At 51.5% G+C, this 11,348-nt stretch overlaps 2 protein-coding genes across 3 annotated transcripts in view; both read right to left on the reverse strand.

Annotated features, from left to right (window-relative positions):
* The window catches only part of CELF5 (CUGBP Elav-like family member 5), a 43,379-nt gene extending 43,020 nt beyond the window's left edge, over nucleotides 1-359 (reverse strand). Inside the window, exon 1 of the mRNA XM_075175483.1 lies at nucleotides 71-359. Within this exon, the coding sequence (XP_075031584.1) occupies nucleotides 71-359 (289 nt within the window). The remainder of the gene's footprint in view (nucleotides 1-70) is intronic.
* A 3,015-nt stretch (nucleotides 360-3,374) lies between these two features.
* On the reverse strand, nucleotides 3,375-10,189 carry LOC142093882 (activated RNA polymerase II transcriptional coactivator p15-like). Of its 2 annotated transcripts, none has more exons than XM_075175492.1 (5): nucleotides 9,584-10,189; nucleotides 9,002-9,074; nucleotides 8,615-8,731; nucleotides 8,273-8,381; nucleotides 3,375-6,368 (listed from the first exon to the last, which is right to left on the reverse strand). In XM_075175492.1, the coding sequence occupies exons 2-5, from the start codon at nucleotides 9,071-9,073 to the stop codon at nucleotides 6,289-6,291; spliced, it is 378 nt and encodes a 125-aa protein (XP_075031593.1). In that variant the 5' UTR covers nucleotide 9,074; nucleotides 9,584-10,189; the 3' UTR covers nucleotides 3,375-6,288. The 2 variants fall into 2 exon arrangements, with proteins under 2 accessions (XP_075031593.1, XP_075031591.1); XM_075175490.1 differs by lacking the exon at nucleotides 9,584-10,189 and adding an exon at nucleotides 9,191-9,254.
* Between the last annotated feature and the right edge of the window lie 1,159 nt (nucleotides 10,190-11,348).

The raw sequence follows: 11,348 nt of genomic DNA on the forward strand, positions 1-11,348 counted from the left end.
GACCGACCCGCCGCCCTTTGTGCGCGCCCCGGGGAGCGGGCCGTGCCGCGCCGCGCGGGGCTGGGCTCACCCTTGTGCATGCCGGTGTAGCGGTCCTTGAGCACGGTGAGCTCGTAGATCTTGCCGAACTGCTCGAAGAGCGGCTTGAGGTCCTTCTCCTCCAGGTTGCGCGGGATCTGCCCCACGAAGAGCTTGATGGCATCCAGGTCCTTCATGCTGTCGGGCTGCACGGGGGGCTCCGCGCCGCCGCTGCTGCTCATGGGGGAGGCTCGGCGCGGCGGGCGCGGCGGCTGCGGCGCTGGCGGGAGCGGCGGCGGCGGCGGCTGCCTCCTCGCCTCGCCCTCGGTGAGTCTGGCCATGCCCCGCGCCCGGCGCGGCTGCGGGCGGGCGGGCGGGCGGACGGGGGAGGCAGCGCGGCTGGGAACGGCCCCGCCGCCAGCGCCGCCGCCGCGGCGCCACAAAGAGCCGCCCCGCAGCGCCCCCTGCGGGCCCGCGGGCGGCGGCGCGGGGCCGAGGCGGGGCGCGGGGGCCCAAGGGAGGGGCGGGGTGCCCGGGGAGAGGGCCCCCAACGCAGGGCCCACTTGGCGGGGAGAGCCGCGGCAGCGCCTGCAGCCGCCGACGGGGGGGCAAGGCTGCTGTGGTGGCGTCCTGAGGGCCGAGGAGGGGGCACAACGCCTGTGCTTCTCGGGCAAGAGGCACATTTTTAGGGCCTAGGTTCCAGAAACAGAGGCCCTGGGAGCAGCTCTAAGCACCCACGAATAGGCCCCGTGTGCTCAGCAGGAGGGGGGGGGTGTTCTTTATCGGACCTGGTACTTACCTCAGAAGAACAAATTGTCATCAGCCGTCAGGAAATTGGGCATTAGAGCTTCTTCCAAAAGAAGAGCTTGCTCTTGTACTGCTAACAAACAAGAAGGCAGAGTGCCCTTCCTCATCCGTATCAGAAACCAGTGGTTGGCCCCTTTTTTTCAGTGTCTCAGCACCAGGGTCTGGAGGAAAAGAAATATTTAAAGCAGAAAATTTTCTAACACAGTTAAGTGAAGAATCTGTGACAGGGTGGTGAGGACAAGCTCCGGTCCTGGAGGGGGCTTAGCTGCCATGGGAAGCGATACGTGGCCCCAGGTCTACAACCCTGGCCAGGTCTCTCTGCGGGAGCAAAGCCCCCTTTCTTTCGAGAAGCTCAGCTCCCTCCTAACTGTGGCTTGGCAGAGGCGTTTCCAGGTAGGTCCCCTTCAGACTGTGCCAGACGGTCAGATGCTGGTCGCGTACCCGCGTCGAAGCAGCCGTTACTGCCACCAGGGTCAGATCGGACTCCTCACGCGAGGATGTGGATCGCTCTCCCACCAGTTTCTCCAGTTCTGACAGACAACGTGAGGCAGCAGGGATGTCAGTGCCCTGAGCAGCACAGTCCAGGCGGCCCAGGCTGTCTCATCTCCTGCTCCACCTCTGTTACACCAGGGTGCTGCTGAGGCACGGCGCACCCAAAGCTCCTGCTCCACAAGGAGCAGCTGCCCTCAGCAGCACAGCTGCAGGGATGCAGCCGCCCAACCCAGCTCTGCCGCCCACAGCCACGCACCGCCTGCATATCCCACAGGGCATTTCCTCTGCAGCGTGCACAGCCCTTGTCGTCACGCCATACATTTTAGCCTGTCATCCTACCCCAGCGTCCCTGAAGATGAATGGACCTCTGCGCCCTCACGCTGGGAGGAGGGAGGGGGTGCGTTTGCTGGATTGTTTGCAGAGATAGCTTTGGCAGAGCCAGGTGCTCGGCTCTGCTGAGCATGCCAGGCCTGAGGCTTTACAAAGGACTGCGGTGCAGGCACAACCCGGCCTCTCTTCCCCCTTGCTTAGTCTCTCAGCTAAGAGCTTTCTGCCATCCCCCAGCGCCCTGGATCCTGCAGACAGACGGAGGCAGTGATGGAGGAGGGGACCATGCTATCCAACACATACCCAGCGCAACAACAGCTCCACGCTCCCACGCAGCAAGCCCAATTCAGCAGAACTGCCCTCTTGCCTGCTCCCCAAGTCCCATCCTCCTTCCTGCCCTCTCCCCACAGTGCCCCACACAGCTCACCCCCCAGAGCTCCGGCTCAAATACTACCCAGTTCTGTTATGCTTGATTTTACCCAGAAAAGCAGAGGGCTGACTCCAGGCCCCTGCAACAGGAGATACTTGCAGCAGGTTTCAATGCTGATATCCGTGCAGGAAAGGTTAGGAAGAGAGGGTGGGTTATCAGGGGAAGAAGAGGGGTCCCAATCCTAGGGAGCAGAGGGAGGAACCGAGAGCACTGTTCACTGTTCGTGTATGAGCATCCCCCTGGCTGCGAGGCGAAAGTCATGGCAAGAGTGACAGATGCCCCTGCAGACCCAGAGGCACGTGCTGGCCCTCAGTAGGAGCACTGTGGATTCATTCCTCTTCTCTCTTGTGCTCAGCAGAGAGTCTCAACCCTTCTCCAAGCTACAGTTCTGTACCCTTCTTTCTCCAGGCCTGGCTTTTGTCCCCCCCTGTGTGTGGAGCTGCCAGAACACTTACTCAGGGCCAGCAGGTGCAAGAGCCTGGAATTTGCATCCGGGCTTTTCACTGAAATGAACTCACAAAGGCCCTCAGCTTTTTGCAGCCTGGCCTGAACTTAGGGGCCGTTGCAAGGTATCTCAAGACTCTTGCTGTAGAGCTGCCTTGTGTTTGAGGGTGGTACCACTCCTAAAATTCACCCTAAAAAAAGAAAAAAAACAGAACTCCCCACACTGGTCAAACTTTCTGTTTACATCTCCTGCAGAGACTGCCAGGGTTCTGCCATCTCTTTGGAAGCCACAGATACATCAGCTGGGAAGCCTATGACGAGTCAAGCTGTTCTCATTTTTAACAGCTGCAAACAGATAAGGCAACCTTAAAAACAAGAGCCCTTTATCACAGCAGCAGCAAACCTCACCTTGGATGAATCATGGCTAAGCAAGTCATGTTTTCAGCCACCTTTCCATGCCTAGCCTGCTTTTTCTTCTGTCAGCTGCTGCAGCACAAGCTGCTCTCGGCTTATGTTACAGCTCGAGGGACCCAGTGCCTCAGATAGAAAATGTCTATTTAGAAGGAAAGATATATTCAGTATTTTTTGGAGTCCGTGAATGGACATATTATGATCACCCCGACTGCAGTAGAGAAAAACAGACATGAAAATACTGCTGGTAAATGAAAAATAGAACAGCTGTCAATCAGCACCTGGAAAGAGTTTACAGAGCCAGCCAGAGAATTATATACCACAGTAACAGGATTAAGGGGTAGATAAAAGATAGTCATAGCACCAAGAGAGTGAAAAAGGGAAGTGACAGGTCGCCTTTGCAGATGAAGAAGAAACGTGTTACATCTGTCACTGAGGAGGCTGCAAGGGAGAGCTAGAAGGGGCACAGCAGAGCTCAGATGCACGATTCCCAGAGGATGAAGGAACAGATTCTGCCCAAACCCGAGACACGGCTTCAAAAAAGAACTTTTAGAAGACAACCTGGCTTCTTGTGGCATATGAGTGTTTGGATTTAGACAGGGGCAGCTTAAGATAAAAGGTGAAGAGCTCTAGTCCAGTGGCCCAAATTTGAGAAGGGCTCAAACAAAGGACGCAGGAACAGCAAGATACACTTTGCATTAGGAGTGCCTGCCCTTTCCTTCCAGCTCCTAAAGGTATCGAGGAATGGAGAAAATCCAAGCTAGAGCTCTGAATTTCCACATCACCTAGGAGACAGCACTTGAGGCAGGAAATCCTCACAACAGCCCAGAAAAAAAAGGGGAGGGAAGGGAGGGAAGGATCTTTCAAGGATCCTTCAAAACAATCTGCCTTCCCTTACCTATTTGCTCCCCAGGCAGAAGAGCCAAAGGACTAATTAAGACAGTCCTGGCAGAAAATATCCAAGCAACAATATAGTATCTCAAGAAGATAAAAGTTCATTCCTGTAACGCGATTGTTTCTGGTCTGGAGCAAAAGTCTCTGCAGAGAAAACTGCTCCAGGACAGCCAGATTACCAACTTCAGAGAAAAACACTCTCCGTGTAAGAGAGTACAACTTGCTATAAGCTTTCATCCTCTCTTGTTTACCAAGACCTTGCTGTTTACCTTTCATTGGCTATCTTATCCCAACCAATTTAAGATTAGGTTTTTTTAATATTTTAACTTTGCAACAAACCAAAAATTAACTAAGTTTTAAGGCTTATGGATTTTATGACCAGAAATTGTCTATAATAGTGGGTAGATTGGAAATGAACATCAAAGATTCCAGATATCTTTCTGATTGAGAGCAGCTGTTCTTCGAGGATTTAAAAAAGAAAAAAAAAAAGCCTTGTTGCCTGTTACACAAAGTTTGGGTAGTTTGCAAACTGTTTCTTCCAACACTTGAAAGCAAGCTAGTCAGAAAACAATAGAACATGGCCCTCCTTTCCCAATTAAGGGGAGGCCACTCATCAGCTCTTGAACCATGCAATATTCAATTGAGCTGATCAAGTTCAGTTTGGAGCTGGTTTAAATCAGCAAAGATACTAAGCTCTGCTGATTTGATCTGGCTTCTCCTTCTGCCCCTCAAAAACTGCTGGAGCATGCATCATGCACAGGGATGGTTGTTTCTGTCACGTGCTTTAGTGTGGGTACCCCAGGGCTGGGACAGAATGAAAGGACTGAGCATCCCTAGCATCTTGGGTTCATACCTACACCATCTGCTTCTCTTTCATCTCTTTCTTTTTTGTAAGTTATCTTCCCATTACCTTTAGTCTCCGAACACTATATTAAGACATTATGTTATAAATATTCCACGGAATAAGCTTACAGCATGAGCAGCCTGGCTTCGGGACACAGTCTGGTATACTCACGCTCGCTCTCACTTGAGAGAAAGAAATGTGACACTTGAATAGAGAATAGCAGAACACCGGATTAGAGGAGAATGCCTCAGTCATCAAGTCTACCTATCTCCACCCCTGCTCCAAGCAGCTACAGCACTGAGCCCTTCAAAATTTTTTTAAAGAGACAGTTTTATGAAGAAAGATTTTTTTCGCCTGCTATCCCTAGTGAAAGGTTAATCCAGCAGTTACAAATTCAGCACTTAGGAAAGCCTACTTTCAATTCACTTCTCCACCCCACATCTTCCACACAACCCTGAGCTGTTACAGCCCCAGCACCTCTGTAGAGCAAGGGCCTCGGTACCTCCTACTTCACCAAGGTGTTGCAAGTGTCGGATATATTTAAGAGCATGAAGCATTCAGATACTATGGAAACCAGGGCAAGAGAAAAACCAAAAATAGATGGAAGACACAAGCTGTTGAAAAGCCTGGAAAAGCCTTGCTGAGAAAGGCTGTACTTGCTGCAGCTGATTTCAGAGTGGGATCCATTTAGAGCTCAAGCATAAAATATCCTCTCTCCACTCTTTCCATATCTTGTCATTTTTCTCTGCCACAGAGAAAGGAATATTCTTTTTCCTCCTCAGGCCTTTAATTTCCCCTCTATTTAATAGGCCTCCTAATTACCAGTTCCTTTGAATGATTCACATTCTAGTTTGCCCTTCCCATGACCTGGAGTAGATCGCTGTCTGACTGCTTCTGTATAGCAGGATTATTGGGAACATATCGTGAGAATAAACACTACAGAGCACTCTCCTTCTGAAAGGGAAATCCAACAGCAACCTACAAAGAAGGGTGCCTGAAACAAAGAGTTGAAGTGCCAGCCTGTGAAACACTATGCCTCTCCTTTTTATAATGCAAACACATTTATTGTGCTTATTCACCCTCTACAGACAAACCAGTTGCTAAAGTACAATAATCCCTTTCTTCACTCAAAAAAACCAAAAAAAACCCACCAAAACAAAAAAAACCCCACCAAACAACGCTCACCAACACAGAAAGAACTTGAAATAGCCAGAATGACACGTGGAGGAAACACAGAGGATGCCAACATGAGGTATACAAACCATCTTACTCAACAGTCAACCAAGTGGAAGACAGTAACAGATACAGAGCAGTTAAAGCACTCCACAAGGTAGGCTGAAGCCATCCAGAAAGCCAGGCTGGGGTCATGTCCCTCACCAGCACAGACCTCGAGTCTGCTTGAGACCTGCTGAAGTCTCACTTGGCAGCACTGGCTCTAGTTCCAGGTGCTCACTACAAGCTACTTCTTGAAGAGTCTCTGGTCCTTTCAGCACGATCACCACCTCAGTGAGGAAACCCCAGCAAGGTGAGGGGAAGGCTCCAGATGAGAACCCTCGGCTTTATAGTTGTCAGTGCACTTAAGGGAAAGGAAACAGATTGAAAGTGTCCAAGATTCTTCATCTTATAATTTCTTGACTGCAACATCGATCTCTGGAATGATCTCCTTCAGCTGGTTCCACTGTTCTGCAGACAGGGCAATCCCTAGAAACAACAGAAGGAGAGGTTTCAGAGGCAAGGGGTAAGCATCAAGCAGCACACCAGGTTGGCTCCTTCAGACTAGCTACAGAAGGGAAAGTTGGAATCTGAGGCAAAGGCTCAGACCAGAAACAGAAGCAGCCTTCTAAGCATGGCAGTTGTGCCAGCACTTCAGCACCCATATCAAGAAGTACTCAATGCTGTCACAGAAGCACCATATAGAGAGAATATAAGCTCAAATTGCCTTTCCAGAGTCCCACCACCCCTTATAGACTATTCTCTAGTACAAATTCCCACCCACATGAGCTGGGAGGAAGTTCTAGGAGAACCGTACTCCACACAGCAGTTAGGACACCATCCTTTCAACTGCCCAAAGGAAATAATGCCAACTCTAGTTCTATTTAAAAAAACTGGTGCTAACAAGAAATCACTAGTGTGGCTTAAACACTAGAGAACTGGCTTCTTTTTAGATCCAGCAGAGAGAAGGTCTTGATGTCCTGTCCCTCTCCCTTACAAAACAAACACGGTAGTGGAATTGCAGTGTGGGTTCCAGCCAGATGTTGTCAACTTGTTCCTTTTGGCTTTGTTAAGAATCACATTAGAGAACTACAGCCCAAGCTTTATTAAATTCTCTAGATAAAGATCAGGGGCTAAGAACTCTTGAGAAAAACAGCAGAGACAGTATTTAAATGAAAAAAACATTTTTAACTGACAGATCTTCTGTCTTACATTGTGGGTGTGCTTTTTCCAGCCTGGAAGGAGTCCACAATGCTCCTTTCCCTCTCTGCCCCCAATGGCACAGAAAAGCTTGAAGGCTTTGCCTCCTATTTTCATTACAGGGTACGGAGTTCCCTCTAAGTGAGTAATTTCTACTTGTAACTTCTCTGAAGGAAATTAATTTCTGGAAGGAAAACCAGGCTTAGTGGTTATGAAGCAACGCAAACCAAGCTGAAACAAATTTGTCTGCCCTGACACGAAAATCTATAGCAAGGACCAAAAGAAACCCCCCATTAACTGAGTCTTTGCTGGGCACAACACACAGGACAGGTGAAGAGAGTCCAGGGCCTGTGAACTACGAGGCAAGCTGGCAAGTCACTGTCAAAGTCCCAAAGCAAAAGGCCTAAGTTGAGAGTTGACTCATCAGCTGAAGAGCGCTGGAGAAAAATGTGTCTTCCCTTCTCCAGCTGCGTTTGCTTGCATCCCCTACTCAGGTAGTGCTGCTGTGATGGGCCACCCCAGTTGTGCCACTGTATCACATCATCAGACACCTTGCCAAAAGAATAAGGAACACCTAACACAGCAGCATTGGAGTGTCTTGGTAGGGATCCAGAAGGGGCTTAAACCTTCCTGTCCTCACCTAGATAGGGAAGGATGGATTTACTTCTGGGAGGCTCTCCCTGCCAAGCTCAGTTCCACCATTACAGATTAGGGGCAAACACACAAAATGCCACCTTTTTGCCCTAGGCATCACCAGTACCAAAACACAAGTTTGTCAGCTAGCAGTAGGACACAAGGAAGCAACATCAGAGCCAGTGTTTTCAGCCTTCCCTCCTCCACCTTGCAGCTCTGCCCCGGCCAACAGCCAAAGAAAGGACTGGTGATGAGAGGTAAAACTAGAGTCCTGCACAGCAGCTTCCTGCACTGCTTCTCAGAGCGGTCCTGCCAAACTCCAGATCTCACTGGAGGCTCACACTTAGTCATTCTTTGTGTTTTTCTTCAGTTGTTGCCACCCAGGCTGAGAAAGCGCTAAACCCTCCCACGTGGTTTGCGCAGCTCCCCAGTCCCTCAGTGTGGCATGCACGGGTCTCCCTACCACCGAGGGAGGCAGGCAAAGCCGGAGCTGGCGAGCCAGCAGCCGAGGCGGAAAGGCCGGCGTGGCCCCGGCTGCCAGCTAGCGAACGCGGGTGTACCTTTCCTCCCCGGTTTCATGCCGCCTTCCTTGTCAGCGTAGAACTCCCTGATGTCCACCAGGACCTTCCCCTTGAAGCAGGACACTCTGACGTAACGCATCTTCCCAATCTGCGGCGACACAGAGCCTGCATTAAACACAGCCCTGCCACAAGCTGCTCCTCAGCCCATAGGGCCTGTTGGGTCACTCAACGTGCCGGAGGACTAGTGAAGGAACAGCAGGCACCCCAGGCAGTCAGCTCAGCTACAAAAATGCTCTCCTACAAGTAGAGGAGGTAGAGGGGGGACCTGTATAAAGAGAAGGAGGAAGATGTGTTCCTGTGGTGGATCCCTGCCTTCCATACCTGGAACATGCCCTCCTCTTCACTGCCTTGTCCCTGGGGTTTTTCTGTCACCTTTGAAGGGTTGGCCTCTGTTTTCAGCCTCTTCTCTGACTTAGAAGACATTTCTTTCTTTCTTTTCTAGAAAGAGAGATCACCAGTTTGAACAGCCTGGTCTGAGGAGCCACAGCCCTTCTCCTGGGCTGTACCCGGGCCTCCACAGCACGCCAGCTTCACGGTCCACACACGCTACTGGGCGCACCGCGACTGCCAGGTGCCTCTGCTGCCGGTGGGCCCCTGCCCTGCCTGCCCCGCGGTGCGGGCGGGAAAGGCGTGTCACCTGCCCTCGGGACCGAGACCCGACCGGGAAGCTCTGCTGGCGGCTCTCCCTTCTCCCCGGGGTGGCAGTACCTTCCCCTCCTCCTCCTCCTCGGGGCCGCTCTCCGAGCTGCTCGTCCCCGCCAACTCCTTGGCCTTGGGCATCCTGCGGGAAGAGCCGCGCGTCACCGCCGGCCAGCCCGGGAGCCGACGGGGAGCGCCAGAGCCGCCGGGCCCGCGGGAGGGGAGGGGAGGGCCGGGGCTCCCCGGCGCCGCTCCTACCTGAGGGAGCGCGGCGCGTGCAGCAGGCAGCCGGCCCGCGGCCGTCTCGAAGAGCCAAGCCCCGCCCCCCGCCACCGCCCCCCCCAATCCCGCGGCTCCCTGCGCTTCCCCCCGTGCCGGCGCCCCCGCCATCCGGCCAATCGCTGCGGCGCTGCCCGCCTGCCCCGCCTCGTCCGCCGGGGCCGGGCTCCCCGGGGCGCGGGCGGGCTCCGGCCCGCGCTTGGTTCCCCCCGCGCCGAACCGCGCGGCGCACCCGGAGGCCCGCGCGGCCCCCGAGGGCCGGCAACCGCCGCCGGCCCGGCCCGGGGCGGGTGTGGCCCTGCTGCCGGCGGGCACCAGAACACGCTCCAGCCGGCTCGGAGCCAGGCCGGCCCCCGCCCTGCCCCACATCACGGGCAGAGAAAGGCGTTCCCGGGGCTTGGTACCACACAGGTGGGAAGGGGGGCGGCTGATGCTCGAAAGGTCTTGGCAAGGAGAAGGCCTTGGACACTCGGCCGTTACGAGTGCGACCTCCGCCTCTCCCCTTCTGTTGCGTTCAGGTCAGCTTCCCGCTCTGCAGCTGTGGCCGCTGTGGCTTGTCAGACTCGGACTGACTCACGCTCAGGGAACAGATCTCTTGCAATGTTTGTAATTTGAATAAATAGTTTATAAGCGTTCAAAAAGTCATTTGGTAATGACAGAGGCACAACAATCTACCACGACCACACAGTGTTGGCTCAGCTAGCCAGTTTTTCACAGTATTGAAGCTGTCTTGCATAGAAACTTTTAATTGCTTCAGATCAGCACAAACCCTTTGAATAGGAATTTGCACATCAGGGTCTGTAAATGTTTTCTGCTGTACTATTTCACTTTTGATTATATAGAAGGGATGATGTGAGCTCTTAAACACATGCATTTTCTCCCTTTTTGCAGGGGGTCTATTCCTTCAAATAATGCAAGGAGATGCCAGTTTTTGGAGCTTCCAGCAGCAAATAGTTCTCCAACAAATTTGTTCATCAAACCTACTCACTCGGTTTATTTTTCCAAGGGAAAAAGGGACAAACAAATAAGGAAATGAAAAATGTTAAAATACTTAAATATTATTACATTTATAGTCAGAAAAAATACGTAAATCAACTGCATTGAATTTTCTATTAGCTTTTAAATATTCACCTCAATATACATTTGTTCTTTAGGACACACAAGAGATAAATAATTGAGTTAACATTGCTAGATAAATCAACTCTTTTTCCTGAGCTGCAAATATTCCAGATTATAACCTTGAAGTTGCTATCCAATAACTACAAATGGAAACTAAACAGATCAAAGTGAGCAAGCAGGAGCCCACACTTGAGTACCCAGAGGCCCAATTCACTGAGACATATAGTAGCACCCCCATCATTTCAGATCGGTAAGTCAAGACTGAATGGCTCTTAAATGTAAGACCCAGCTTGGCCACAAGGTGCAGAAGCAGCTCGGTATTTTGGCTTGTGCTATGAACAACGTGAGCGCGCATGTTTTAAAACAACCAACCCCCCCCCGAGCCCCACAACAATTTTGGGTATATGTGGTTTTAAACGATGAAATAGATTGTGGTGACTCCTCCAGCTACAGATAGTGGGGTACCTAGTTGCATTTTGGCTTCAGGGTCTTTCCTCTTAGCACTGAGTACAAGGCTGGAGTTCATATTGCACAGTAGTACTTATTTCATAACAACGAACCAACCTCTCTTATTTGGGAGATCAACTACAATAGTCCAAAGTACTCGCATACAATCCCCATTAGTTCCCGTGTGGATGGGAGTGGATAGAAGGAATGAACAGCTTCAGTGCTTAAATCCTGTCGGAAAACCAGATTTTTGTGAGCTGCAGACTTTGACAGCACCAGGACAATAGGTAAGGTCGGTCAGCTAGCAAAGAAAACTGTTTTATGGCTAGAAGCATCAACGGCTAGCCACTTGTGTATATGTGGACATATGCTTTCCATGCTTCTTCCTTCCAGGCCAGGCAAACTCCTGATAAAAATGACAGGTGAAAATAGGGGCAACGAGAATCAGCCACACAGAGCTCTTCTGCAATGTTGTGGAGAACTTTTACCAGAACAGCTGTTGGATTTCTGCCTTTGCATGTCATGTTGGTGACAAAATTGATCAGAAATGCTGCAGTATGGATCAGCACCA

Source organism: Calonectris borealis, chromosome 28, assembly GCF_964195595.1.
Source record: "Calonectris borealis chromosome 28, bCalBor7.hap1.2, whole genome shotgun sequence".
In the NCBI taxonomy this organism is placed as follows: Eukaryota; Metazoa; Chordata; class Aves; order Procellariiformes; family Procellariidae; genus Calonectris; species Calonectris borealis.

Bases quoted from the DNA above. Each gene is read 5' to 3' on its own strand.
- LOC142093882 (XM_075175492.1), bottom strand. From the start codon at position 9,073: ATGCCCAAGGCCAAGGAGTTGGCGGGGACGAGCAGCTCGGAGAGCGGC. The intron at 8,732-9,001 runs GTACTGCCACCC...CTCTCTTTCTAG, and splicing joins AGGAGGAGGAGGAGGGGAAG to AAAAGAAAGAAAGAAATGTC. The intron at 8,382-8,614 runs GTATGGAAGGCA...GTGTCGCCGCAG, and splicing joins AAGAGGAGGGCATGTTCCAG to ATTGGGAAGATGCGTTACGT.